The sequence below is a fragment of the Homarus americanus genome, unplaced genomic scaffold (assembly GCF_018991925.1).
Source record: "Homarus americanus isolate GMGI-L3 unplaced genomic scaffold, GMGI_Hamer_2.0 scaffold21914, whole genome shotgun sequence".
Classification (NCBI taxonomy): domain Eukaryota; kingdom Metazoa; phylum Arthropoda; class Malacostraca; order Decapoda; family Nephropidae; genus Homarus; species Homarus americanus.
The window spans coordinates 3679208-3706990 of NW_024719665.1; the positions used below are offsets into that span (position 1 = coordinate 3679208).

Below are 27783 nucleotides of genomic sequence, written 5' to 3' on the forward strand. Positions count from 1 at the left end.
AAATTCGATGGGTTGTAAACAACATTACACGGTGAGTCACACGTTATTACCTTATAAACTAACATGGCAGTGATACCTACTGGTGTAAACACATGTGATTGCCGCTTGTTATCATCATTTATATCTACAAAATCTAATTAGCTCATAAAACTTCGTTCATTTTATGATTTTTAAATGGGGGCTAACAAGAATTTTATCCTGGCACGAAAAATTGAAACGGTTGGGTGAATCCCAAGCCAACAGACCCACACGCAGAGACGTCTTCTGGTGACGAGACACACACACACACACACACACACATGTCCTTTTATAATTCGTATATGTTTGTAAAAATGTATTCAATAACATACTGCCATAGACTACGGATTATTAAGGATAATATTATTCACGGTAGATAATGATAATGTTGCAGACTGTGATGAGGTGAGCGTGAGCATACGGCCCGGAGGGGCGCTGTCCTTCATGCCTGGTCACCGTCACACTGCCCAGCACCACCACCTACAGCAGTTGCACCACGCTCACACCCACCAGCAGTCCCCACCACAACCGGTGTCCCATCACAACCTCCAGCAGTGTCAACAGCAGCACTCTCCAGCACTACAGCATCTCCATCAGCAGCACTCTCCGTCACTCGGTCAACACAGCCAGCAACAGCAGTCTTCAACACAGCCCCCACACAGCTACACCTTGCCGCTCTCCGGTCACGGCACCCATGACCTAAGACACGCTCACCTCACGCAGGCTGCCTACTCCACCGCTCCCAGGGTAAGTTAATGTACACACTTATCGCACTTACACATACAACTGGTACAGGCTGCGTGAGGGCGTGTGAGGCTACAGCTGGTACAGGCTGAGTGAGGGTGTGAGTCTACAACTGGTACAGTCTGCGTGAGGGTGTGTAAGGCTACAACTGGTACAGGCTGAGTGAGGGTGTGTGAGGCTACAGCTGGTACAGGCTGAGTGAGGGTGTGAGTCTACAACTGGTACAGGCTGCGTGAGGGTGTGTGAGGCTACAGCTGGTACAGGCTGAGTGAGGGTGTGAGTCTACAACTGGTACAGTCTGCGTGAGGGTGTGTGAGGCTACAACTGGTACAGGGTGAGTGAGGTGAGTGAGGCTACAACAGGTACAGGCTGGTGAGGTGAGTGAGGCTGGGTACAGGCTGAGTTGTGGCAGATCAACAGGTCATCAGAATTAGGTAAATGCAACATTCTACTAAATATATATATATATATATATATATATTGAAAGTATATATATATATATATATATAAGTCCCCGACCAGTGGCTTAAGGCTGTGACTAACTGAGCACCAGACTCAGGTGTTAACTGCTTCAGCTCCAGATACCGAGAGTTACATCAAGCTAATGGAGTCCCATTGCCAACATAAGACCTAATGGGAGTGAGTCACACCTTCCCAGACGATAATATTACGCTAGACTGTGTTATGTGGTAGTGGTGAACTCCGCCAGATAGTGGGTGGTGGAGTAGTGGTTATGGCGTGTTGTGTAGTGGGTGGTGGAGTAGTGGTTATGGCATGTTGTGTAGTGGGTGGTGGAGTAGTGGTTATGGCGTGTTGTGTAGTGGTGGTGGAGTAGTGGTTATAGCGTGTTGTAGTGGGTGGTGGAGTAGTGGTTATGGCGTGTTGTGTAGTGGGTGGTGGAGTAGTGGTTATGGCGTGTTGTGTAGTGGGTGGTGGAGTGTGGTTATGGCGTGTTGTGTAGTGGGTGGTTATGGCGTAGTGGTTATGGCGTGTTGTGGAGTGGGTGGTGGTGGTGTAGTGGTTATGGCGTGTTGTTAGTGGATGGTGGTGTAGTGGTTATGGCGTGTTGTGTAGTGGGTGGTGGTGGTGTAGTGGTTATAGCGTGTTGTGTAGTGGATGGTGGTGTAGTGGTTATAGCGTGCTGTGTAGTGGGTGGTGGTGTAGTGGTTATGGTGAGTTGTGTAGTGGATGGTGGTGTAGTGGTGTGTTGTGTAGTGGGTGGTGGTGTAGTGGTTATGGCGTGTTGTGTAGTGGGTGGTGGTTATGGTGTGTTGTGTGTGCGGTGGTGTGCTGGTTATGTGTGTTGTGTAGTGGGTGGTGGTGTAGTGGTTATGGTGTAGTGGTGAGTTGTGTAGTGGGTGGTGGTAATGGAGTGCTGTGCAGTGGGTGGTGGTGTAGTGGTTATGGTGTGTTGTGTAGTGGGTGGTGGTGTGGTGGTTATGGTGTGTTGTGTAGTGGGTGGTGGTGTAGTGGTTATGGTGTGTTGTGTAGTGTATGTGTGTACGTGATCCTGGAGTCTGATGGTGTGTGTATGTACGTGATCCTGGGGTTTGCTGGTGTGTGTATGTACGTGATCCTGGGTGTCTGGTGGTGTGTGTGTACGTGATCCTGGGGTCTGGTGGTGTGTCAGACTGCTCTCACATAGGTAATAAGTTATGGTGTTCTGGTCCAGGTGTGTGGCGGCGCTGACATCGAGGTACATTTTGCCGAGAGCGGAGGTGACAGTGGGACGCCCCCAGCGCCCGCTCCTGATCACGTCTCGGTGCCCCATATGTATAAGGGTGACGGCGCTCCTACCCAGGGCGTGACCACGGGCCTGGCCAGGATACCAGAAGATCCAGAAAGTCCCGCGTCAGGTAGAAGGGAAAGCGCCGTGTGAGCCAGGCTTTACCTAGTGCAAAATATACAATGTTGTAAGGCTACCACCAGCGCTACCATTTAATCCCCCCATACGACAGAAGGTATTGTACAAACCAATCAAACCTAGCCAAAACTATTCTAGGATCCTTAAGTCAGATTTAGTTAAGTTTGGTTGGTTATCGTTTAAGAAAAATATTAATGACCCGTGGTACTTCTCCAACATAGTACATCTTCCACACCTAGTTGCTGAAACTCCTTAAACTTTTTATAAAACACTTTAGTCACTGCGTGACCACTTTATAATAGGGTTCACTTTTTGTATGGATCCCTTAAGCCAAAGTGATACATATTATACATATATAATATATGAAGTTGTGTGTGTCTGTTTGTACATAATGTAAAATAAAGATGTAATTGTGATAACATAGAATATTGTTAACCAAGGAAGCCAACATTTAGAGTCTAGCCTTTGTTTTAATAAACTTATTCTCACATTTTACAAAACTTCATCGTGTGTCAAGTATTGTAGAAATTAAGTGAAGTGAACAATCAACACCTTGTGATAGACACCCTTACAGGTCATGACACACACACTCGAAGGTACCCAAGTATTGTGTTTCCAGTACCGGTGAGGTCACTCACCTCCAAACTTGTGAAAGTTATTGAAATATTCCAATATCAGGCACTTGCTCGAATCCAGTTCAAACAAAAGTCAATTCCAAGCGAAAACCTCCGTCACCAGCAGTCGTTACTACTGGGCTCGAGTCCTCACACGGGATACTATAGCAGTGGTGGGCAGTACGAGCTGTGACAGTCCTACAGTACAATATGATCCAGCCCTTTAAGCTATCACTTAGTCCCCTTATTAAGTTAAGTACCTATTAATCATTAATAATTGAGTTGGTTTATTGTTTAGTAAAGAAAATAGGATTAATGACATTTGTGTGTTTGTTAACTCGCCGTGCTAATGATCATAATCAGCATCATTACAAGAGATAATTGATCACGCCTGCCCATCACTCCACAGCTGTTCAGTGGCCCGCCAACCCAGTCTTGTGTGGATTCAAACCCAGTACTAACTAGCGTCAGCTCAAGGCATTAACCACTCAGCCACCAGCACTTGTCATTACGAGGTTCGATACCTGACATTCTGATATTTCAGTTCCTCTGATATACGCTGACAATATGTATTTTGTGGAAGTTAGTAGAGATCGTTAGTGTTGAGACGTGTAGCACCAGCCTCCTACCCTGATGTGCTCTCGCACCCTTTGTCTACACATCTTGTTCTCATAATATAGTATATATTTTTTTCATTGCCTATAAAAGTTATCTAACTGTCATTAGTTAACTAAGAAATTTTTCAATATTACATCAAGTATTATATTGTGGTTATTACTTTCAAATGAAATAAATTGTTGAAACATGCCTTGAATATATATATATATATATAAATATATATATATATATATATATATATATATATATATATATATATATATATATATATATATATATATATATATATATATTTATTTATTTATATATATATATACAGGGTGTCCCATAAATTTCCATACATAGGAAAAATAAATTTTATATGAAAATCCATTTTTATTTATATAATATGCTCTACATGACTACCATTCTGTTGAAAACACTCTTCAATGCGTGTCCTCCACTGCTGAAGAACACGTTCAAGCACAGCTGGAGTTATGCTTGTAATGGCGTTGGTGATACGTTGTATGGAAACTGATGGGACACCCTGTATATATATGCTGTGTGTGTGTATATGTGTGTGTGTAAGTTTTAGTAGGAAAATGTGTCAAAAATGTACCATCATCAAGTTAATTTCTTAAGACAATTCTGTGGTCTGGATTATGTAGCTCAAAAAGTGTGCTCAACTCCTTTCTCCCACAAAAAAAAAATATTTTCAATACAGGCGACGCGACCGTTGACCTGTAGCATGAAACAACTGTCTACCGTAGATCATTAACACTACAGCGTTTATTTTCGTCAAGCATGCCACATACTACCACTGTAGAGAAGAGTAGTAATAGCACGTTCATATCAACAGTCTTGGCAGAAGGGTCAACAGTGTAACTTTATTGTGGACAGCCAAATATGTTTCTTCTACTTTTCCTCCCAGGGACCGAGCCATATAGGAGCTTGATCCAGTAGTTCTGGCTGATAAACAGAATATGAACTCGCCACACGACGACATTATGTTAACTTAAGAGTAGAAACATAGCCAGGAGACTCTTGCCACCGAACAGTCACGCGTCCGGACTGGTTTGGATTTATTCCTAGAAACGAGTCGAAAATTTACGCGATCATCAGAAAATGACGTAAAAATATTACCAATTAGCGTCACAAAGGCTGGTGAAACCTAGCTGTGAGAAGCGGGTTACCAATGTGATAAAGCCCTCCCTTTCCCAGCCCACAACACCACCCCTGCCCCTCTCTACAACACCGCCCATACCCAGCCCGTGCCCACACCACCACCCCTGCCCATACCCAGCCCCTCCCCACAACACCATCCATGTCTCACCTAAGACAACATCACCTCACCTAACACAACATAACTTCACCTCACCTAAAACAACATAACCTCACTTAAGACAACATCACCTCAACTCACCTAAGACAACACAACCTCACCTCATCTACTTATTTACTTAGACTTTAGCAAAGCATTTGACAGAGTACCGCATCAGAGGCTTCTGAGAAAAATTAAGGCTCATGGTATCAAGGGGAAAGTTTTAAATTGGACAAAATCACGGCTCACCGATAGAACGCAGAGGGTCAGCGTAGATGGTGTTAAATCTGAGTGGGGCGGTGTAACCAGTGGGGTTCCCCAGGGGTCAGTACTAGGCCCACTCTTGCTCATAATCTACATGAACGATCTAGATACTGGGATCAGCAGTGACATAAGCAAGTTTGCGGATGACACCAAAATAGGGCGGCAGATTAATTCAGGGCAAGATGCAAATACATTACAGGAGGATCTAAATAAACTGCAGGGGTGGTCTGAAAAATGGCAAATGAAATTCAACACCAGCAAGTGCAGCGTACTTAATATTGGAAGAACAAATACTGACAATGTATACAGCCTTAACAACATCAACCTAGAGAAGTCGACTTGTGAAAGAGACCTAGGGGCACTTGTAAGCCCGGACCTACGGCCTAGAAAACAGTGCGTTAATGTTCGAAATAAGGCAAACAGAGTATTGGGTTTTATATCTAGAAGTGTAAGCAATAAGACTGCAGAGGTCTTATTGCAACTATATCTTGCGCTAGTCAGGTCGCACCTCGATTATGCAGTTCAGTTCTGGTGCCCTTATTATAGAATGGATATCAATTCACTAGAGTCGGTGCAGCGAAGAATGACGAAAATGATTCCGGGACTTAGAAACCTTCCATATCAGGATAGGTTAAAGAAACTTAACTTGCACTCCCTAGAAAGACGAAGAGTGCGGGGAGATATGATAGAAGTATTTAAGTGGGTGAAAGGAATCAATAAAGGGGATATAGATACAGTTCTTATAATATCCGAGCAGGATAGGACTCAGAGCAACGGATTTAAGTTGGATAAGTTTAGGTTTAGGAGGGAGATAGGAAGGAACTGGTTCACAAATAGGGTGGTGGACGAGTGGAACAAGCTTAGCAACTTTGTAGTAAGTGCTGGAACGCTGGAAAGTTTCAAAAGGAGGCTAGACGTAAGGAAAATTCCACTTAAGTACCAGATTTCAGAAAGGCAAACTTTGACAGTTTAAAGAGGCAGCTGAGAGAAGGGGTGTCGCGCTTGGGTGTGAAGCTGACAGATGACACCGACCTGATAACGAGATCTGAGATTGCCGAGTTCCACGACAATTTAATTAATGAGTTACTTAATGCACAAAGGCAGAACATACCATACAAAAAACTCAGATCAGACAACAATGACCCTAAATGGATAAATAATTATTTAAAGAACATCATTGGCCAAAGGAAGGCTATAGGTAGAAGGATAAATCGTGGCGAAATTTACTTCCAGGATTATTATAAGGTATTGGCGAGTAGGGTTAAAACCGAGATAAGGAAAGCCAAGAGGAATAATGAGGTAAGGATAGCAAGGGAGGCGAAGACAAACCCCAAAGGATTCTACCAAATGTATCAAAATAAAACACGAGAAAAGATTGGACCAATACGGTCAGATACCGGCTAGCTCACTGACAACGACGGAGAAATGAGCAATAATTTGAATAAATATTTTTCAACAGTTTTCACCACTGAAAATTTAAACATGATACCCAAGGCACCGACTCTATTCAGAGATAGTGAAGAAAACAAATTAAGCGAGATATTAGTGACTAGTAACGATGTTAGTAAGCAAATAGACAAACTAAAGCCTAATAAGTCACCTGGTCCCGATGAGATATTTGCCAGAGTATTAAAGGAATGTAAGGAAGAGCTTAGTATGCCTTTAACAAAGTTGTTTAACATGTCCTTAAAAACAGGTGTAGTACCAGAATCCTGGAGGATAGCGAATGTAATACCGATTTTCAAGAAGGGGGATAGATCACTATCCTCTAACTACAGCCCAATCAGCCTAACATCAATAATAGGCAAATTACTAGAATCAATCATTTCAAACTCTATTCGAAACCACCTGGAGAAGCACAAGTTGATCAATGATTCCCAGCATGGCTTCACAAGCGGGCGTTCTTGTCTAACTAATCTATTAACATTCTTTTCATCAGTTTTCGAATCGGTGGACGAGGGGCACAATTATGATGTGGTATATCTCGACTTTAGCAAAGCCTTCGACAGAGTCCCCCATGAAAGACTAATTAGAAAGGTAGAAGCACATGGCAGCAAAGGTAATATCCTTAAATGGATTAGGGCGTGGTTACAGGACAGGAAACAGCGAGTGAGCATTAACGGCACTAAGTCCCATTGGAGCAACGTCACTAGTGGAGTTCCCAAGGCTCTGTACTTGGACCATTATTATTTATTATATACATAAACGACATAGATATCAGCATAGACAGCAACATAAGTAAATTTGGTGATAACACTAAAATACGACGTGTTATTAAATCTGACAAGGACTCCGCAAAACTGCAGGAAGACCTAAAAAAAATTTTCGAATGGTCTGAAAAATGGCAGATGAAATTCAACGTGGACAAATGTAAAGTACTCAGTATAGGAGATGTAAACAGGGATACCAGATGAACAAGGATGCCATAGAGAAATCCGACTGCGAGAGAAATTTAGGAGTAAACAATGTGTTTTTGCTCGTAACAAGGCTAATAAAGTACTTGGGTTCATACAAAGGAGTGTTAGTTACAAGACTAGTGAGGTTCATCTTGCGCTTGTGAGACCACACCTGGATTACGCAGTTCAGTTCTGGTTACCGTATTACAGAATGGATATAGAATCCTTGGAAAGAATTCAGAGGAGAATGACAAGACTAATCCCGGGCATTAGGAACCTTGAGTACAGAGACAGGTTAAAGCATCTTAATTTGTACTCCCTCGAGAGACGTAGAGCGAGGGGCGACCTGATAGAGGTGTATAAATGGTAGTCGGGGCTAAACAAAGGAGACATTACAAAGGTACTCAACCTATCCAACCAGGAGCGAACTCGTAACATTGGTTTTAAATTAGACAAATTTAGATTTAGGCGCGAAATAGGTAAACACTGGTTTGGAAACAGAGTAGTGGATGAATGGAACAAGTTACTAAATATCATCATTAACTCGAATACGCTGAATAGCTTCAAACATAGGTTGGATGCTTATATGAGCAATAGGGGTTGGGTGTAAACGGGACTGCCCAGTATGGGCCAATAGGCCCTCTGCAGTTTCCTCCATTCTTATGTTCTTATGGATGATAGAGAGTGGTAGTAACTCTCGACAGGAGCTGCCATGCACAGGCCAACCGGCCTATTGCAGACTCCTATTTTCTTATGTTCTTATAACACAACCTCACCTCACCTGCGACAACCTTATGTCACCTTAACTCACCTCACGTCACCAACCACAGCATAACCTCACCTCACCTCAGACGACATAACCTCAACTCACCTCGCCTAACCTCACCTCACCTCGCCTTACCTCACCTCGCCTTACCTCACCTCCCCTAACCTCACCTCACCTCACGTGTCCTAATAATCATAACATCAAAAGTATCGGTAAAGAAGTTGATGTACAGTCACCCACAATAATCCGGTAACCTGCTTCATTATTATCAATCTTAAACCGAACCTTCCAACCACGGCCTACTGTCCGCCCTCTGGCCACCAGGATTTAAACTACAGGAGCCTTGATAGTGAGTAAGGTGAGCCACAGATGAGACTCCCTGTGTACGCAACTCTGGTCCTCACCTCACTCACTTTGCCTCCCTCCGTCACCTCACACCACCTCTTCCTCCTCACTCACCTCCCTCTACTCTACCTTTCCCTCATTCTCCTCACACCTCCCTCCCACATTACCATTCCTCCACCTTACAAACTTTCTAAGAAATTATTTTATATTACATTGATAATAAAAACAAAGCTGTTTACTTACACTTCAGAGTAGACTGCAGGCATCTTCTTCGCCACTGATTGACCTGAACCTGGGCGGTCGGTCACGTCTCTGTTACTCTCTTTTGGCAAGCACTGAGCATGAAACTGCTCCAAAATGTATCTAGACCTGTACCAGTGTTGGTCACAACACTCACTGACAGGTTGTACCAAGAGTTCACAACACTCACTCCGAAAAAGTTTGCCTTGCCAGTTTTGTGAAGGCTTAACACTGATCTACAACATTTGGAGTAGATTCTAAACTGACCAACAGTTACAGAGAGGAAAGTTTGTGATGTAGTTTGTGAGCTGAACCACAGATGGCGCTATGATGACACACTGGTCGAAACAGCCTCGGTGTAGTAGGGCACGGGAAGGTTACCAGACTTTTGTGGCAGACTGTACATTATTAATGAGGATATAATGTTTGAGAAGGCTCGCCCTGTTAATGGCTGGTGTGTACAGGTATATTAACACAAGGTTTACGTTTGTAGATAATAAAAAAATAGAGTCACTATGTTCATGGAATACCGATTTTTGTATCTACAGTTTGAAGATAAAACATGATTTCATGTATATTCAATCTCGAGGTAGCTGTGTATGAAAGTCATATGTACAGTTTAACGTCGATATGTGATCAAATAAGTATAAAATTTTAGTGTTAATGTAAATGGGTTCAAACACATTATATGATTTAATCCATGTAAAAAACTACACTCGCTCCCTGCTGTACATACATGGACTACAATTTATGTATTTACAGTTTGCAGACCATACAGCATATGATTTAACCATAGAGAGTTGTAGAGTCGCGTTACATGGAATATTTACAATTTCTACACTTATATTAGTGATAATTATTGTGAGTTGTTATCGATGGACAGTTTGCTGGCCAAGTTTTTGACTTAATCATCTTGCCGTTTTAAGTAAAATGTCAACATTTAATGACACTGTCTACCATATCTCATGATGGCTTTTGAACTAAGCTTCCTTATAATATTTGTTGTGTCTCTTAATCTGTCAAATTGTAAAATTCTCTTGTGTGTAAAATGAAAATTATTATAAAATTACCACGAAGAGAACCACCGAACCAATTACAATAGATGAACCAACCAAACTAACTTTACCTTGGTTCATATCATCAGTGAAACGGGAGTGGTGTGGTTCATCCTCTGTGTGAACCAGCACCAGTAGTATAACCATATCACTACAGGCCAACCCCTGTGTTAATCCGTCATGGTATAAACAGAGGAAAAATGCCCAAAGTTCTTTGAAAATCAGATGGTCAATCTTAGTCAGCTGAGGTTATTCTTAGTTGTTTCTTTCCAGTGAATGTGTTAGCGGTTCTCTTCGTCGTATTCTTCCAGCAGTGTAAATCTTGCGTCCTTGTATATGAGTTTATAGTTTGACGAAGGTATAACGCCAATGTGCTTACTAATGGAAAATAATATTTGATATATAATTCATGAAATGTACTTATGCTTATTTCTGGGTGATGTAATGTTTAATAAGATGTTTCCTGTGGCACCCACCCCCACAGCATGAGACTGTGTGGTGTTTACTGGTGAGTGTGTTTATACTGTACTGTATATGAGGTAAAATAACGGAGGGATATGTTAGCCACCACGACCCCTAAACCTGACCTAACTTAATGTAACCTAACCTTCCGTAATGTAACCTAACCTAACTTAATGTAACCTAACTTAACTAATGACACTTAATCTAACTTAATGTTACCTCACCTAACTTAATGTAACCTGATCTAATATTATGCAACCTAACCTATGGCAGTTACTGTACTACTAACTTAACCTAATAGAACGTAACCAAACGTAACCTAACTAAACCCATACAAACCTGACCTAACTTAATGCAATGTAAATATAACTTCACCGAACATAAAGTATCCATAACTTAACCCAACCTTTCCTCTCCTAAAACCATAACCTAATCTAACCTGACCTAACCTAACCTGACTGCATAAAACTTAACCTAACCTAATCCTAACCCAAAATAACCTCTCCTGGTTTAACTTATTATAACCTAATATAACCTAACCCAATTTAACATAACGTAATCGAACCTATGCCTAACCTAACTAATGTAAATATTATAAATTATCAGAAAGTTGTGGTATTGTACTTTTGAATAAGATACAGTAAATCGTCGGGGACCAGCGGGCTCGATAGTGGCTCTCATACTCCTCTTAATATACAGCTAATTTAATATGTTGAAGCTGTGATGTTGTCAGTAACTGTGTACATTTGCTCACGAGATAAAGATATACAACTTGCCAAGAAAAACTGATATTTTTATTAACCATTCTCTATAGTTATGTTGTTGTTGTTTAGCTGATATATGAATGGTCTAACACACACACACACACACACACACACACACACACACACACACATATATATATATATATATATATATATATATATATATATATATATATATATATATATATATATATATATATATATATATATATATATATATATATATTTCCAGTGTTGTGAGTGGTCGTAACCGAGAGCTAATGGCACTCATCAAGGTAATGGACTGAGAAGGTTTATACTGATTTCTGGATGTTGTCTTCAGTTAACAGCAACATGAGGTATAAAGGAGCGAGAGGCCAGAGATTCCTGGACCCAACTCAACTTTCAAATCAGCTAGGTTGGTTGATGAGAAACACTGCCTGAGTTGGGCCATGAGAAACACTACATGAGTTTGGCCATAAGAAACACTGCCTGAGTTAGGCTGGGCTATGAGAAACACTGCATGAGCTGAGGTGGGCCATGAGAAACACTACATGAGCTGAGGTGGGCCATGAGAAACACTGCATGAGCTGAGGTGGGCCATGAAAAACACTACATGAGCTGAGGTGGGCCATGAGAAACACTGCATCGGTTGGGCCATGAGAAACTCTCCATGAGTTGGACTGGGCTATAAGAAACACTACATGAGCTGAGCTGGGCCATGAGAAACACTACATGAGCAGAACTGGGCCATGAGAAACACTACATGAGCTGAGCTGGGCCATGAGAAACAATATATCACATGGGAGTCACTTGGCAAGGACTGAGGATCTCTGAAGCAGAATAATTGGAGTTGATTGAGGTAATTATTATGTAGGAAAAAGACTCTGGCAGCGAGTCCACAGTCAGGATATAAATCACTTTGGTAGGAGGAGTTTGTGCAGAATGGAGCTTCGCCAGAAAAGTCCTCGGCTCTCCCAGATGTTCTTGTAAGCCGATTCAGGGTGCGTGGTGGTGGCACTATTGAGGATGCGTGGTGGTGGCACTATTAAGGGCGCCTGGTGGTGGCACTATTGAGGGTGAGTGGTGGTGGCACTATTAAGGGCGCCTGGTGGTGGCACTATTGAGGGTGAGTGGTGATGGCACTATTGAGGGCGCCTGGTGGTGACACTATTGATGGTGCGTGGTGGTGGCACTATTAAGAGCGCCTGGTGGTGGCACTATTGAGGGTGCGTGGTGGTGGCACTATTAAGGGCGTCTGGTGCTGGCACTATTAAGGGTGAGTGGTGGTGCCACTAATAAGGGCGCCTCGTGGTGACACTATTGAGGGTGCTTGGTGGTGGCACTATTGAGGGTGCGTGGTGGTGGCACTAATAAGGGCGCCTGGTGGTGGCACTATTGAGGGTGCGTGGTGGTGGCACCATTGAGGGTGCGTGGTGGTGGCACTATTGAGGGTGTGGTGGTGCCACTAATAAGGGCGCCTGGTGGTGACACTATTGAGGTGCGTGGTGGTGGTACTATTGAGGGTGTGTGTTGGTGGCACTATTGAGGGTGCGTGGTGGTGGCACTATTGAGGATGCGTGGTGGTGGCATTGACGGTGCGTGGTGGTGGCAGTATTGAGGGTGCGTGGTGGTGGCACTATTGAGGGTGCGTGGTGGTGGCTATTGAGGGTGCGTGGTGGTGGCACTATTGAGGGCGTGGTGGTGGCACTATTGAGGGTGAGTGGTGGTGGCACCATTGAGGGTGCGTGGTGGTGGCACTATTGAGGGTGAGTGGTGGTGGTGAGGGTGCGTGGTGGTGGCACTATTGAGGGTGCGTGGTGGTGGCACTATTGAGGGTGCGTGGTGGTGGCACTATTCCGGGTGCGTGGTGGTGGCACTATTCCGGGTGAGTGGTGGTGGCACTATTGGGTGAGTGGTGGTGGCACTATTGAGGGTGCGTGGTGGTGGCACTATTCCGGGTGAGTGGTGGTGGCACTATTGGGTGAGTGGTGGTGGCACTATTGAGGGTGAGTGGTGGTGGCACTATTGAGGGTGCGTGGTGGTGGCACTATTGAGGGTGCGTGGTGGTGGCACTATTGAGGTGCGTGGTGGTGGCACTATTGAGGGTGCGTGGTGGTGGCACTATTGAGGGCGCGTGGTGGTGGCACTGAGGGTGAACTATTGAGGGTGCGTGGTGGTGGCACTATTGAGGGTGCGTGGTGGTGGCACTATTGAGCGTGGTGGGCGTGCGTGGTGGTGGCACTATTGAGGGTGCGTGGTGGTGGCACTATTGAGGGTGAGTCGTGGTGGCACTATTGAGGGCGCGTGGTGGTGGCACTATTGAGGGTGCGTGGTGGTGGCACTATTGAGGGTGCGTGGTGGTAGCACCTACACACAGTTTGTCAGTCACACCTACACACAGTTTGGTCGTCACAAGATACACATACTGTAGTGTGGTAGTCACATGGTACACACACATGTGGTAGTCACACCTACACACAGTGTGGTTGTCACAAGATACACACAGTGTGGTCGCCACAAGGTACACACAGTGTGGCAGTCACACCTACACATAGTATGGTAGTCACACCTACACAGTGTGGTAGTCACACCTACACACAAAGTAGTCGTCACCAGATACACACAGTTTGGTCGTCACAACGTACAAACAGTGTGGTAGTCACAAGATACACAGTGTGTCCTTCACAAGGTACACACAGAGTGGTAGTCACACCTACACACAGTGTGGTCATTACAAGGTACACACAGTGTGGTCGTCACAAGATACACACAGTGTGGTCATCACAAGATACACACAGTGTGGTAGTCACAAGGTGGTAGTCACACCGACACGGTAGTTTATGACAACAAACGCCCTGAGACTTAACAAAAGTCAACACTTAGTTTCTTCTCAGAACTCTGCTCCTTTTCCCTTTTGTCATAATGAAACAAAAGAAAGTTATTTCTCTTTGTTCTCTTCTCTCCCTCTTCTTGTCCCCTCCACTTGCTCGCTTGGAGCGTCCTTCCCTCGCCGCGCCAAGGACCCACTTCACAACACCATTCTATACGTGACGGTACAATTTCCAACAAAATTAAGATTCACTCTCATCTTACAGTCACATTCCCTTCGTGTTTCTTCTAGCAATGAAGTATTTTTTGTCAGTTGATTTTGTCTGTACATTCATGGTTTTCTATATATGTCTTCCCGTCTTTTTTGTTATTTCCTGCACGGTCTTTGAGGCGGGTAATAAAATTTGCTCCTCATATTGAGGTGAGCCACACACACACCACTGAATTTTGACCCGAAGATCTTCTATTGTGACACATGTACGACGGAGTATTCTGTCGCTCAGGCCAAACTCTGTATACTTTTCATACAATATATTTTTTGTATTCATTCATATACCTGTATTTATTTAACACAATCAAAGCTCTCGTGGATGGCAAATATCGAAGACGAGTCATAATAGATCCTTACAACTTCTGCTATATATGTAGAAACATTTGTGTGTGTCTGTATGTATGATCCATAGGCGATTCCACAGTTTTGAAGAAAGAGCTGAAATTTGGTAGGGAGGTGCGAGTGGCCTATGGGCTGGTCTGGTACTCTCGTCTTATCTATAGTTGATTTTTTTTTTAGCTGACGGTACTGGGCGAGGAACCCCCTTGCAGCTCATTGGCTAATACATAATATTCTAATATTAATAGATCACAAATAAATCCATATAACTGTTAAGGCTATCCAGTTCCGGCTCACTTTTATGCCGAATTTAATGTATATGACTGCAGTATATGCTGCTTTGGGTACATTTCTTAGTGCGTATCAGAGTGTGAATAATTTATGTGTATATGTTTGGTATAACTGTTTGTGTAAGCTATCGCATATGTGTGTGTGTGTGTGTGTGTGTGTGTGTTAAAATAGTGCCTCAGGCTGGGACTCAGCGCTACCACAAAGAGGCCTTACACACACACGTACTTCACTTCCCTGAACCTTTTACAAGAGTGATCGACTTCACACAACCTTAGTCATTGTGGTCCTCTCCTTGATCTTCACTACACTGAGGTACGACTTACATCAACGACCTGTGACAGGAGAGGTGGCCTTGATCTTCACTACACTGATACTTCCCAGGTAACAGGACATAGAGTATTTATGATAAAGTTGTGGAATACTGTACACCTCGATTTCATATAATATTTTTGCCAAGCGTTACGGTAAATGACATATCTCTTTTGATGTTTCTTCGCGTTACTAATGATACAACAGATTCGATGTTTGACAAGAAAATCCTCAGCGATGTTTGTTGTTGTCAGTGTTCAAGGTTTCCCGTCTCATATTCCAACACCATTAGTGAGCGATTCGCGTGGTGACGACCCGACGCTTCCCTTCAACACTTGAGCCTCGTCTAGTATTCCGGGTAAGTGAGACTATAACTCAGTGAATTAGACCCGAGACTCTCATTCACCTCCCTGCCAGAGCTGCTGCATCTGTGGCCACACTACTAACTTCAGTGAAAGTGTCAATAATTTAAGTATATATCGCACTACTAACTGAAGTGAACATGCCAATAATTTAAGAATTTAATTGGCTGTGGCCATACTACCAACATCGTCAAAAGTGACAGCCACCACACACTGGCCATGGCCACTAACCACACAGTAGTAATGGTCACCAACACACAGTGGTCATGGCCACCACTACACAGTAGTCATGGCCACCACCACACAGTGGTCATGGCCACCACTACACAATAGTCATGGCCACCAAGCACACAGTAGTTGTGCCCACCACCACATAGTGGCCATGGCTACCACCATACAGTAGAACTGAACACTGCTTTTAACGAAACTTAAATCCTACACCAAAATTAACTAAAGCCACTCACAATTTAAATACAAAATATATAACAAAGTAAAAGTGATTATGAACAGATGAATTACACCACTTACCTGTCGGTACCGACTGAGTTGAATAAGTGACTATGGGAGACCAGGAACAACTAAGAGCCGATAAATTCAGACGGAGATAAAATAGTGTGTGAATTCCTACCACCAGGACCTGCACCACCTGAGGGCAGGTAAAACTATTTTACGTCCCTTGTTCAACTATGTGTGTGGGGGTTATTGATTATCAGCTGCTCAAGACAACTAAGGGTGGAAATGGGTCAGGAATATGCACAATGTCGTCTTTGAGGGCTGATCTCATCACACCTCCCAGAAGTCTAGCGTAGTGAACAGATATAGACAAGCGCTCTCACAGGATCACCTACTGTAGGTGTAGTTGGGGTTTCGAGGAGGAGGAATCTTGGGAAAAGACATATTGCCAAGATGTTATCCCCTCTCCTATTGTGCCAGATGTAGATGAAGAGTTTCTGGAGGAGGGGCCCATCGAAGAATTTGCTGGTTGACGAGCTTCGCCTTCCCCACAAATAATGAAATTATGTTCCGTGGAGACAGGAGAGCGAAGAAACCGGGTGTAGGAAAAAGGCAGTTAACAAACAGGGAGGTACTACCGCCCAGTAAGATATTGAAAGCATAATGTGTTGTCTAATGGTACATCCTGCTGCCATATGGCATCACGAAAATTGTGACCAAGTCCCAGGTTGCTGATCGGACATGACCGTGTTACTCAAGAAGCTACTCTCCAGCCAGTGCACCTGTCACCTGGCCAGACACACAGATTAGTGACGACATCTTCCGGTTTGCCATCGCCAATATAAGAGCCCTTGAGCTCCTTCTATAGAGCATTCGGATTATTATTGCAACAGGGAAGGGGCCGACAGCTCCTTCCCAGAGATAGAAACAGACGGAGACAGACAGGAAGAGACAGAACTCAGAAGAAGACACTAGTCGAGGTCGGGGAGGAAACTTCCCTTCCCAGCACCGAGCCCCAGCTAGCAGAGTCTTCCACAGGAGACATAATCCAGCACCTCTTTTCAGCAGCACCTGCTGGGCCTCCCTCAAGGTCACACATGAGTCATTGTCAGGGCGATCCAAGGGTGAGTTACTTACGGTGAGAAGTGTATCCATTTCATGTTTGTATCCGATTGTCATTGTCTAGTAACGTAAATATAATCATCTATTAATGTTTTTGTGTCATTGAGTTAACTAATAAATAACTGTACTTAGAATTTGCGTTGAGAGTATTCCCCCTAAGAATATAATACGAAGTGAAATATACTAATTGGCCACGCTACCAAACTTCCCTCACTCTACGACCCTACTACGATATATTCTTCTGTGATTCTTCTATACGAGTTTTCCCTCATTACAGTTAAAAACAACAAAACCGGTAAAACCCAACACAAGCAAAACCCACAGTACAGTACAGTACAGTACAGTAACTACACTACTAGATCTCAGTGGATAAAAAAACACACACAGACGTTGGCCTTTAATATACTGTAGATATGTATGTACTGTAACGGTGGTCCTGAGAAATAAAACAACGTAAACAAATAAAAACAAATAATATCCAGACAGGACAGATAAAAAAAAAAGGCCACATTATTAACGTCCGCGGAAATGTTGCAGAAGTGGAAACATTTTGTGCGGAAAGTTGTGAGTTGGACACTTAGAACACAACTCTCTAGAAAAACACACGAGACCCAGATGTGCAGTAAACTGTTAAGTTCGTCATGAAGAAAGAGAGTGAGAGAGAGAGTATAAATAAAGAAAAATAAAATAACCATAAGATGAAGAAGACAAAATGAGTTATGGAAGTCACTAGCCACGAGACCTGGCGAGAATAATGTTGCCTAATTTAGAAGTATTAAAAACTTATTTAAACAATTGATAACCTTACACCCGGTATATGAAAAGTTGAAAAAATATTCAAATTACAGATGAAATACTTTAGATAAACTTTCACTCAAGAAATTTCCATTTCACTAATTCTTGCACGAGGGAAAGTTGACTCGTTCATCATTGTTTATGTGAGTGGGCGAGGAAGTTGTGAACACCGCCAGCCTCTGTCTACTTATAGCTATACTTTACCAGGTTCTGTCTACTTATGGATATACTTTATCAGGTTCTGTCTACTTATGGCTGCTCTACTATACTTTACCAGGTTCTGTCTACTTATGGATATACTTTATCAGGTTCTGTCTACTTATGGCTGCTCTACTATACTTTACCAGGTTCTGTCTACTTATGGATATACTTTATCAGGTTCTGTCTCGTATGGCTATACAGTACTTTACCAGGTTCTGTCTACTTATAGCTATACTTTACCAGGTTCTGTCTACTTATGGATATACTTTATCAGGTTCTGTCTACTTATGGCTGCTCTACTATACTTTACCAGGTTCTGTCTACTTATGGATATACTTTATCAGGTTCTGTCTACTTATGGATATACTTTATCAGGTTCTGTCTACTTATGGCTGCTCTTCTATACTTTACCAGGTTCTGTCTACTTATGGATATACTTTATCAGGTTCTGTCTACTTATGGCTGCTCTACTATACTTTACCAGGTTCTGTCTACTTATGGATATACTTTATCAGGTTCTGTCTACTTATGGATATACTTTATCAGGTTCTGTCTACTTATGGCTGCTCTACTATACTTTACCAGGTTCTGTCTACTTTTGGCTATACTTTACTAGGTTCTGTCTCGTATGGCTATACAGTACTTTACCAGGTTCTGTCTACATTTGGCTATACTTTACCAGGTTCTGTCTCGTATGGCTATACAGTACTTTACCAGGTTCTGTTTACTTATAGCTATACTTTACCAGGTTCTGTCTACTTATGGATATACTTTATCAGGTTCTGTCTACTTTTGGCTATACTTTACTAGGTTCTGTCTCGTATGGCTATACAGTACTTTACCAGGTTCTGTCTACTTATAGCTATACTTTACCAGGTTCTGTCTACTTATGGATATACTTTATCAGGTTCTGTCTACTTATGGCTGCTCTACTATACTTTACCAGGTTCTGTCTACTTATAGCTATACTTTACCAGGTTCTGTCTACTTATAGCTATACTTTACCAGGTTCTGTCTACTTATGGATATACTTTATCAGGTTCTGTCTACTTATGGCTGCTCTACTATACTTTACCAGGTTCTGTCTACTTTTGGCTATACTTTACTAGGTTCTGTCTCGTATGGCTGGCTACCAGGTTCTGTCTTTTTACTTTACTAGTTCTGTCTCGTATGGCTATACAGTACTTTACCAGGTTCTGTCGACTTTTAGCTATCTTTACCAGGTTCTGTCTCGTATGGCTATACAGTACTTTACCAGGTTCTGTCTACTTATAGCTATACTTTACCAGGGTTCTGTCTACTTATGGATATACTTTATCAGGTTCTGGTATGGCTGCTCTACTACTTTAGGTTCTGTCTGGCTATGCTCTACATATACTTTACCAGGTTCTGTCTACTTTTGGCTATACTTTACTAGGTTCTGTCTCGTATGGCTATACAGTACTTTACCAGGTTCTGTCTACTTATAGCTATACTTTACCAGGTTCTGTCTACTTATGGATATACTTTATCAGGTTCTGTCTACTTATGGCTGCTCTACTATACTTTACCAGGTTCTGTCTACTTTTGGCTATACTTTACTAGGTTCTGTGTCGTATGGCTATACAGTACTTTACCAGGTTCTGTCTACTTTTGGCTATACTTTACTAGGTTCTGTCTCGTATGGCTATACAGTACTTTACCAGGTTCTGTCTACTTTTGGCTATACTTTACCAGATTCTGTCTCTTATGGCTATACTTTACCAGGTTCTGTCTACTTATGGCTATACTTTACCAGATTCTGTCTCTTATGGCTATACTTTACCAGGTTCTGTCTAATTATGGCTATACTTTACCAGATTCTGTCTCGTATGGCTATACTTTACCAGGTTCTGTCTACTTATGGCTATACTTTACCAGGTTCTGTCTACTTATGGCTATACTTTATCAGATTCTGTCTCTTATGGCTATACTTTACCAGGCTCTGTCTACTTAAGGCTGCTTCACTATAGAAGTGACATACACGTATAATGTATAGGATGTGTAGACCACTCTTTATTAATTTGGTCTGTACAAAGGATGGTGAGTTACTTAATAACCTGTACAGTATATTAAAAAATAACTAATATTTGTATCCATTGGATTCATTTAGGTAAATGCCCACAGGAATTATTCTGTTGTAATAATGTAGCTGTAAAGGAGATGAATCAGATACACTCTTATGGCATCTGTCACGAGTGCTAATGTATTCTTTTGTTATCCGACACTGACTGTCAGACCAATCAACTCATAAATTATCAAAGAACGGTATCTGCCGTTGATTATTCTCACAGGAACCTTAATGTTATATACAACTCAGATGAAATTGGTTACGAGCATAGTATTAACGTATGTTACTAATGTATATAATATATAGTACTAATGTATGTTACCAGAAACGTTTGGATTGTTGTTATTTACTTGCCTACTATTATCACTGTTCATTTCTATTATTTGCTTTGTTTACAGTATCCTCCGGTAAATATTTCTAGTAAGAAGTATCAGTGCGTCATATTAGTTGTGATCCTTCCTCGTCAGGAACAAGGTTAACTTAGCAATACTTCGTGATCCTCAAGACCTCACCAGAATTACCATGACGCAGTCCTCCATCAGCTGTAACCAGTACGCGACGGAATCTACGGGAAAAACGCCGAGGATTTCAAGTTAACTCGTCAATTAGGTACAGTATGTTACAGACAGACGCTAGTGTTTTATATAAACACATTATAAATAATCTACAGTACACCTCTACAAAGTAGTCGTTGTTATAGGTATAACATCTATCATCATTGCCCAATTATGACTAAATAAGAAACACAATGGTTCTATATATTACCTTATTTTATATATTAACATGTCGTTTCTTATTTCACTTCAATAAAATATGTTCCTGAACACCAGAGAGTTATGTCTAAGGTGTACACACGGGTCCTCGATATGCTACAGTAATTACAATGCCGCCGTGTATGACGGGAACCCTGTGGCTAAACTTACAACTAATTTCTCAAAATAATTTGTCTGCTATTAGATGCTACACCAGTATAACTGCAATTTCCCCCCTCCAAATTAAAAACTGTAATATTGCCAATAAGAATGGACGATTTCACTTAATAATGGAAAAAGTTAAAGACAATTAACAATTTAAAAAAGATAACAGTCGCAAAAACTAGATTTCTGAAACTTTTTTAATCAGTAGTCTCAACTTTTAACAAGTAACAACTGCTGATGTCCTTCTGCCATAATTTGTTTTGACATTCTATTGTGTGAGCTGTTCATCTTAAATGTTAGAGAAGAGGACAGACAAGTTGTTGAAAACGTTTATCTTTGTGGTTACCAGTCACCAAAGAACTTTGACGACTATAGCATGATATAACTGACACATACATACAGACGCACGTAAACACGCATAGTGCACCCGCATATACTGTGTGTGTGTGTGTGTGTGTGCAAATATATATATATATATATATATATATATATATATATATATATATATATATATATATATATATATATATATATATATATATATATAAATCACCGTAGGTGCGCGTGATCCAGGTATATGTTGATAACCACGAGGAAACAAGAAAACATTAAGTTCCCAAGCGCTTTCGTGTAATTCACAACTTCACGGGTGAGTACAAACTAAGGAGAAATACATAACAAGGCATATATATATATATATATATATATATATATATATATATATATATATATATATATATATATATATATATATATATATATATATATATATATATATATATATATATATACAGAAGAGGAGGGTGAGATCAAGTCCCTGAGGGACAGTGAGTGTCCACAATGGTCCGTTCACTAGGCAGTGACCCTACTAATCTTCATAGGCACCGCACACAACACTACGCTGCAAATCTACAGAGCAACACCGCACTCCAACACTACAGCACGACACTACAATACTACACAATAGCACAACACAACTGCAGTACTACAGTACATTGTGGAACTCCGTTACAACAGCACAATAAAATATTACAATTCTACAGTACAGGACGACGCGACATACGACGCTTTACTAGACTACAGCAGGTGTCAACATCGGCAGCTAGAGTAACACAGCACTACATTGCATGAAGTCTCTTACCGTGAAATTGAAAATTTCCAGCTGAATGAAATTTATTGTTTGTTAATTGCTATAACGGGGGTCTCCGGTTAAACTGACGTTCTCATAGTTTTAACTTATAATAAGTGCACCTTCACTTCACCTGGAGTCAAAAACTACCTGGAAATCTCACAAAATAGCCTGACCTTCATTATGCCTGAAGATAATGGAGAAAAAGTCGCTATTGCCATCATTACAGTGCTACCCGGAAAGGCTCCATTTAGGGTATTATTCTATGCTATTACTTATGTTAAATAAGTGTATCAACAACTTCCACCTCACACACCACCTAACACACCTCGCACACCTCCACCTCTCCACCTTACACACCTCCACCTTACACACCACCTAACACACCTCACACACCTCCACCTCACACTTCCACCTCACCCACACACCTCCATCTCACACACACCTCACACCTCCATCTCACCTCACACCTCCATCTCACACACCTCCACCTTACACACCTCCATCTCACACACCTCCACCTCACACACCTCCACCTCACACACCTCCACCTCACACACCTCCACCTCACACACCCCCACATCACACACCGCCTTACACACATCCAGTACATCGCACACACCTCCTGTGTGTCACGCTTGGAATTCTGCACCTCTTTTAGTATGGAAAACATTGGTGGTATTGTTTGTCGAATTTACTATTAGTATGAAATTTTTATATAACTAAAAAACAAATCAATCGAGTTTTTCCTTCAGTTTTATATCTGTTTTTAGAAAAAGAAACAATGTTCAACAGATATACATGAAAATTTTGCAGAAATTAGTGGCAATAACTTTTCGTCGACACTGTAAACTGTAGACATTTCCCAGATTTTTGTGTTTTTGTTTTTACTTTGAAAGAGTAATGAATCATGATCTGTAACTAACAGCACTCCAAATGTGATCTATTGTATTCAGGCCAACGGTGGACATCAGTAGGTATCCTAACTCTTAACCATCATAGTGTTCTGTAACTCTCCCAAGTTTTCAGCTTGACGAGATTTCTTGTTACTGGAGTGACACTTACTCTACGTTATTATACATATTCACTAGGGTTCTACTTGGAATATTTTCTTAAATGGTAAATCACATTTAGGTTATAACCAGCAAATCAGATTTAAGTTTTATAATGTTCACACAGAGTTTGTTACCGGAAGCTGTAAAGTTCTTAAACATGCCAAGGGTTTCAGCCCAGCAAACCTTCGTGCGTTGCTGGTGTGTGCGTATGCAATTTATGACACAGTAGACAGTTTACACTGGGTTTCCACATAAAGTTATGTTCGCGAGAAGTTTCCTATTTTTTTTTCATATATACAACGGTCTAGAGTCTTAAAGATGGAGCGCTAAAATTTAGTGCGGAGCGGCGAGTGACCTGGCCCTCCGGTTGGTCGTGCACTAACTCACGTCACTACATCCGAGTAACTCAACTAGTTGCATATAAGATCTAATGTTTTGATATCTTAAAATGGGTTACTACAAAATTGATAGAGGTTGTTCATAAACAATGTAACCCTTATGATAGAATGACTATTTGTTTATTGATGATCATTAACACACCCAACTTCTGTATTTGGGGATTTTTAATAAGAACATAAGAACATAAGAAAATAAGGAGTCTGCAATAGGCCGGTTGGCCTGTGCATGGCAGCTCCTGTCGAGAGTTACTACCACTCTCTATCATCCATGAATCTATCCAGCCTCCCTTTGAAACTTTCCAGCGTTCCAGCACTTACTACAAAGTTGCTAAGCTTGTTCCACTCGTCCACCACCCTATGTGTGAACCAGTTCCTTCCTATCTCCCTCCTAAACCTAGACACTGTTTACTCAAATCACCCTCATAACCAGGAAAACTTACAGGACAACATGCAGAGTTACTTCCAGCAATTATTTCAGATTCACTTAAATACACTTATGGCACAGATCACAACATACTCTAGTCACTCATCCCTTACTAAGTCCATCAAGTCCTGGTCTTTTCTCCGATTCCTCAGGGGTTTATCAACATCACCTTGTTCCGTCACACACCCACAACAGTTAATCAATACTGTACTTGCAAAGCAAAAATGTATAAGAGGTCAACTTGCCAGGGAACTCTCCTAATTTAAACCTCATTGAAAATCTCTAAACCATCATCAAAAAGATATTGACAAAAAAGGATTTAACGACCAAAATCAGCCTTGTCGGAGCAGTATCAAAGTACGATTCAAAGACGAAGAAATTGAGAACGGGGACAAAGCCTTGATCGCTTCTATAAAAAACGCGTAAAACAAGCCTGATTCAACCGCTGAGGTAACACAAAATACCAAACTAAAATGTTATAAAAATGTTTGCAATAAAATATGTAGTGTAAGTTGTAACTTGAACTAAAATATCGATTCCTGTTGTTTATTCTGTGATTATGAAAGAAACTTATCAAACATGGAAATTATACTTAAAACCATATAAGATGATCCCCTTAAGAGGAAGATATACTGGTGATCTAAAAGTGATTGCACTACTGCAGCCTAAGTCTATAGAGAGGATATACCAAACCGTGTTGATTTTTGTGTCTCTGGGTCAGTCTACATGATAAGAATAAAATTAAAAGGAGCGAATGACATATGATAGAGTTTAATATACCAGAGAAACATAATATAAACTATGAACCTTTAGTGAATCCTCAAAACGTGTGCCTGCCCCAACTTTATATTAAACTGGGACTCGTGAAAAGTTTTATGAAAGAGATGAACAAAGATGATAATGGCTTCAGATATCTTTTTGGCAAGTTTCCGAAATTCAGTGAAGCAGAATTGAAAGAAGGTATATTGGTTGGGCAACAGATTCAGGAAGTTTTGATGAATAGTGATTTTGAGACAGTGTTCAATCAGAAAGAAACTGTTGCTTGGATCTCATTAAAATTTATTGTTGAAGCCTATGCTGCGATGGTTAATGCTTTGCTCGAGAACTACCGAAAGATGTGGTGTGGGAATGCACTTTTTACACGTCCATTTAGACTTCTTTCCAAGTGATTTTAAATCCCTGGGCTACAGGATTTGCTACGATTTTTGCTGCTGCGAAATATAATAACGGGATTTATTTACCAGGTGATTGAATGCCATTTTCGATCATAAATTTTATTTTTTTCTTCAGAATTTCCTGTTTAATTGGAATAAAAATTGAAATGTTATCAGTGTTCGACCATCTCGCTCCACGACTACATGCATCTTCAGCAGAAGTTTTACGTAACTCATAGCATCATATCCAAGGGTATTGCCGGGATTACAGTATGTTGTTTTTCAATTTCTGTTCTTTGTGGGTTGTATACATATATACCAAAAATTGGCCAGTTAGTTGGTGAATTCCAATTATGCAAATTGTTTTATCAAATCAGCGATTGATAATGTGCCATGCAATATGCTAGTCATATGGAGTTGGGTCAATGCAAATTATTATTTTTTCTTGTTATTATATTTCTGTATTAATTGTGCATAAGATTGTAATAGGCAGTTCTCTATGGTTCACTCTGTACACATTCTTCTCTCAACTCGCAGGCTTTTCTTTAAAATATATTGAATCCTTCACTATTAACCAAACTTGTACCAAATAACGATCAGACTTTCCTAGTGCTCTTCCTCATACTACTCCTTATCCACATAACCCTAAAAAATTTGTTTTTTATGTCCATCAATACGTATTCTAACACCCCACAGTCTTCTCCATTGCCCGTTTTTCCCGAATACGTACTAATATATTTTATAGCAGTATATTCACCAGTCAGCACACATTTATATCAGTCTCTCACCATTCTAGTTCATTCCTGGCAAGGTTAGGTTAGGTTAGGTTATAATATTCAAGGTAGTAAAGATATTAGTCATTTATATATATTTTTTGTGTACGTTATATCTTCTATGCACTGGCAAGTTAAAATTTACGAAAAACATCCGAAATAGTTGACACTCAAGTATTGAAGGAAACTCAGCCACTGACCAATATTTACAGTAAAATTATATTTATTACAGAATGTTGGGGAGGGAATTTAATTAAGCCTCTGCACTGAGTTCACATGAAATACATTTTTAGTACCAGAGAAGCTATGAGGGCTGACGTAGTGGCAGGTGATATATATATATAGATATATATATATATATATATATATATATATATATATATATATATATATATATATATATATATATATATATATATATATATATATATATATATATATATATATTCAGAAATTTTAATGTGATATTTAGAAATGTTAGAACAAAAATGACCGATCTGCCGAACAGGAAAACATAAGTAGGCCAGGCTGAAACACTCATGCCTCGTGGCGAGTTAAAACAAAGGCTCCAAGCAACGCCCTCACTCAGGGGGTGGAAGCATTTTGAACTAGGCTTAAAAAAATTTAAATGTACTTTAACGAATTAATGTAGACACGATTCATGAAGTCAAGGGACAATTATAAAATTTAAAGCTATAGTGGATAGTTTCCCAGTTCAAAATATATTACGCGTGTCCCAAGGAAACTAATAGAAATACTCGAATAGATGACGTCATGGGCGGAGGGGGGGGGGGCAGGCAAGCACCCTGAGGTATGCAGGCGTTGGCCTGGCCTCAGAAGTTCACGATCATTGACCTAGACGGCCGTCTAAATACGTGCTCCGCGAGGAAAGCGACCACGTGGCCTCGTCCCTTCACAGGCGTTCATCCCGTCTTGCAAGGTCACGAGACCCCACTTGGTTGGTGTTGATGGTGGTTCATACAACACCACAGGAACCACCCACACATCTTCTCAGTCAATCAGTGATAAATCCTACTAACGGGCAGGGTTCACCTGGTTGTTCTCTGAGCTGGCCTAACTAAGCTGGGCCAACGGTTGTTCTCTTCCTGCCCATCAAGTACTGGGAGTAAGCCAACTAAGTGCAGACTGAGTGAATGAAGGGTCACACGCTGGGACCTGGAATTCTAGTGGTTACGTAGAGACATTCATCTCCCCAGTGAGATCAACGGCCTTTTGGTTGCTTGAACACGTGGAACGTAGGAGTTCCTCTTCAAGAATTGGTTGATGCTGTAGCACTTTAAAGTACGGGTGTATTCTGAACTTATGTGTGAAGCATGTTACAGGTGTTGGTGGTGAAATGCACTCATGACTCCTGAACCTAGAAAGAGTAATGAAAAACAGCGGAGCACCCGCCTGCCTGACGGGTCACGAGTGATTTTC

At 41.2% G+C, this 27783-nt stretch overlaps 1 protein-coding gene across 3 annotated transcripts in view; it reads left to right on the forward strand.

The window, feature by feature from the left end:
* The window catches only part of LOC121860223 (nephrin-like), an 84339-nt gene extending 80297 nt beyond the window's left edge, over positions 1–4042 (forward strand). For 2 of the 3 annotated variants that reach the window (XM_042357309.1, XM_042357308.1), the window contains exons 17-18: positions 413–765; positions 2435–4042. In XM_042357309.1, the coding sequence (XP_042213243.1) occupies positions 413–765; positions 2435–2641 (560 nt within the window). In that variant the 3' untranslated portion in view covers positions 2642–4042. Of the gene's footprint in view, positions 1–412; positions 766–2434 lie in introns of those variants that run through there. The other variant, XM_042357310.1, reaches the window with a different exon arrangement.
* The last annotated feature ends 23741 nt before the right edge of the window (positions 4043–27783 follow it).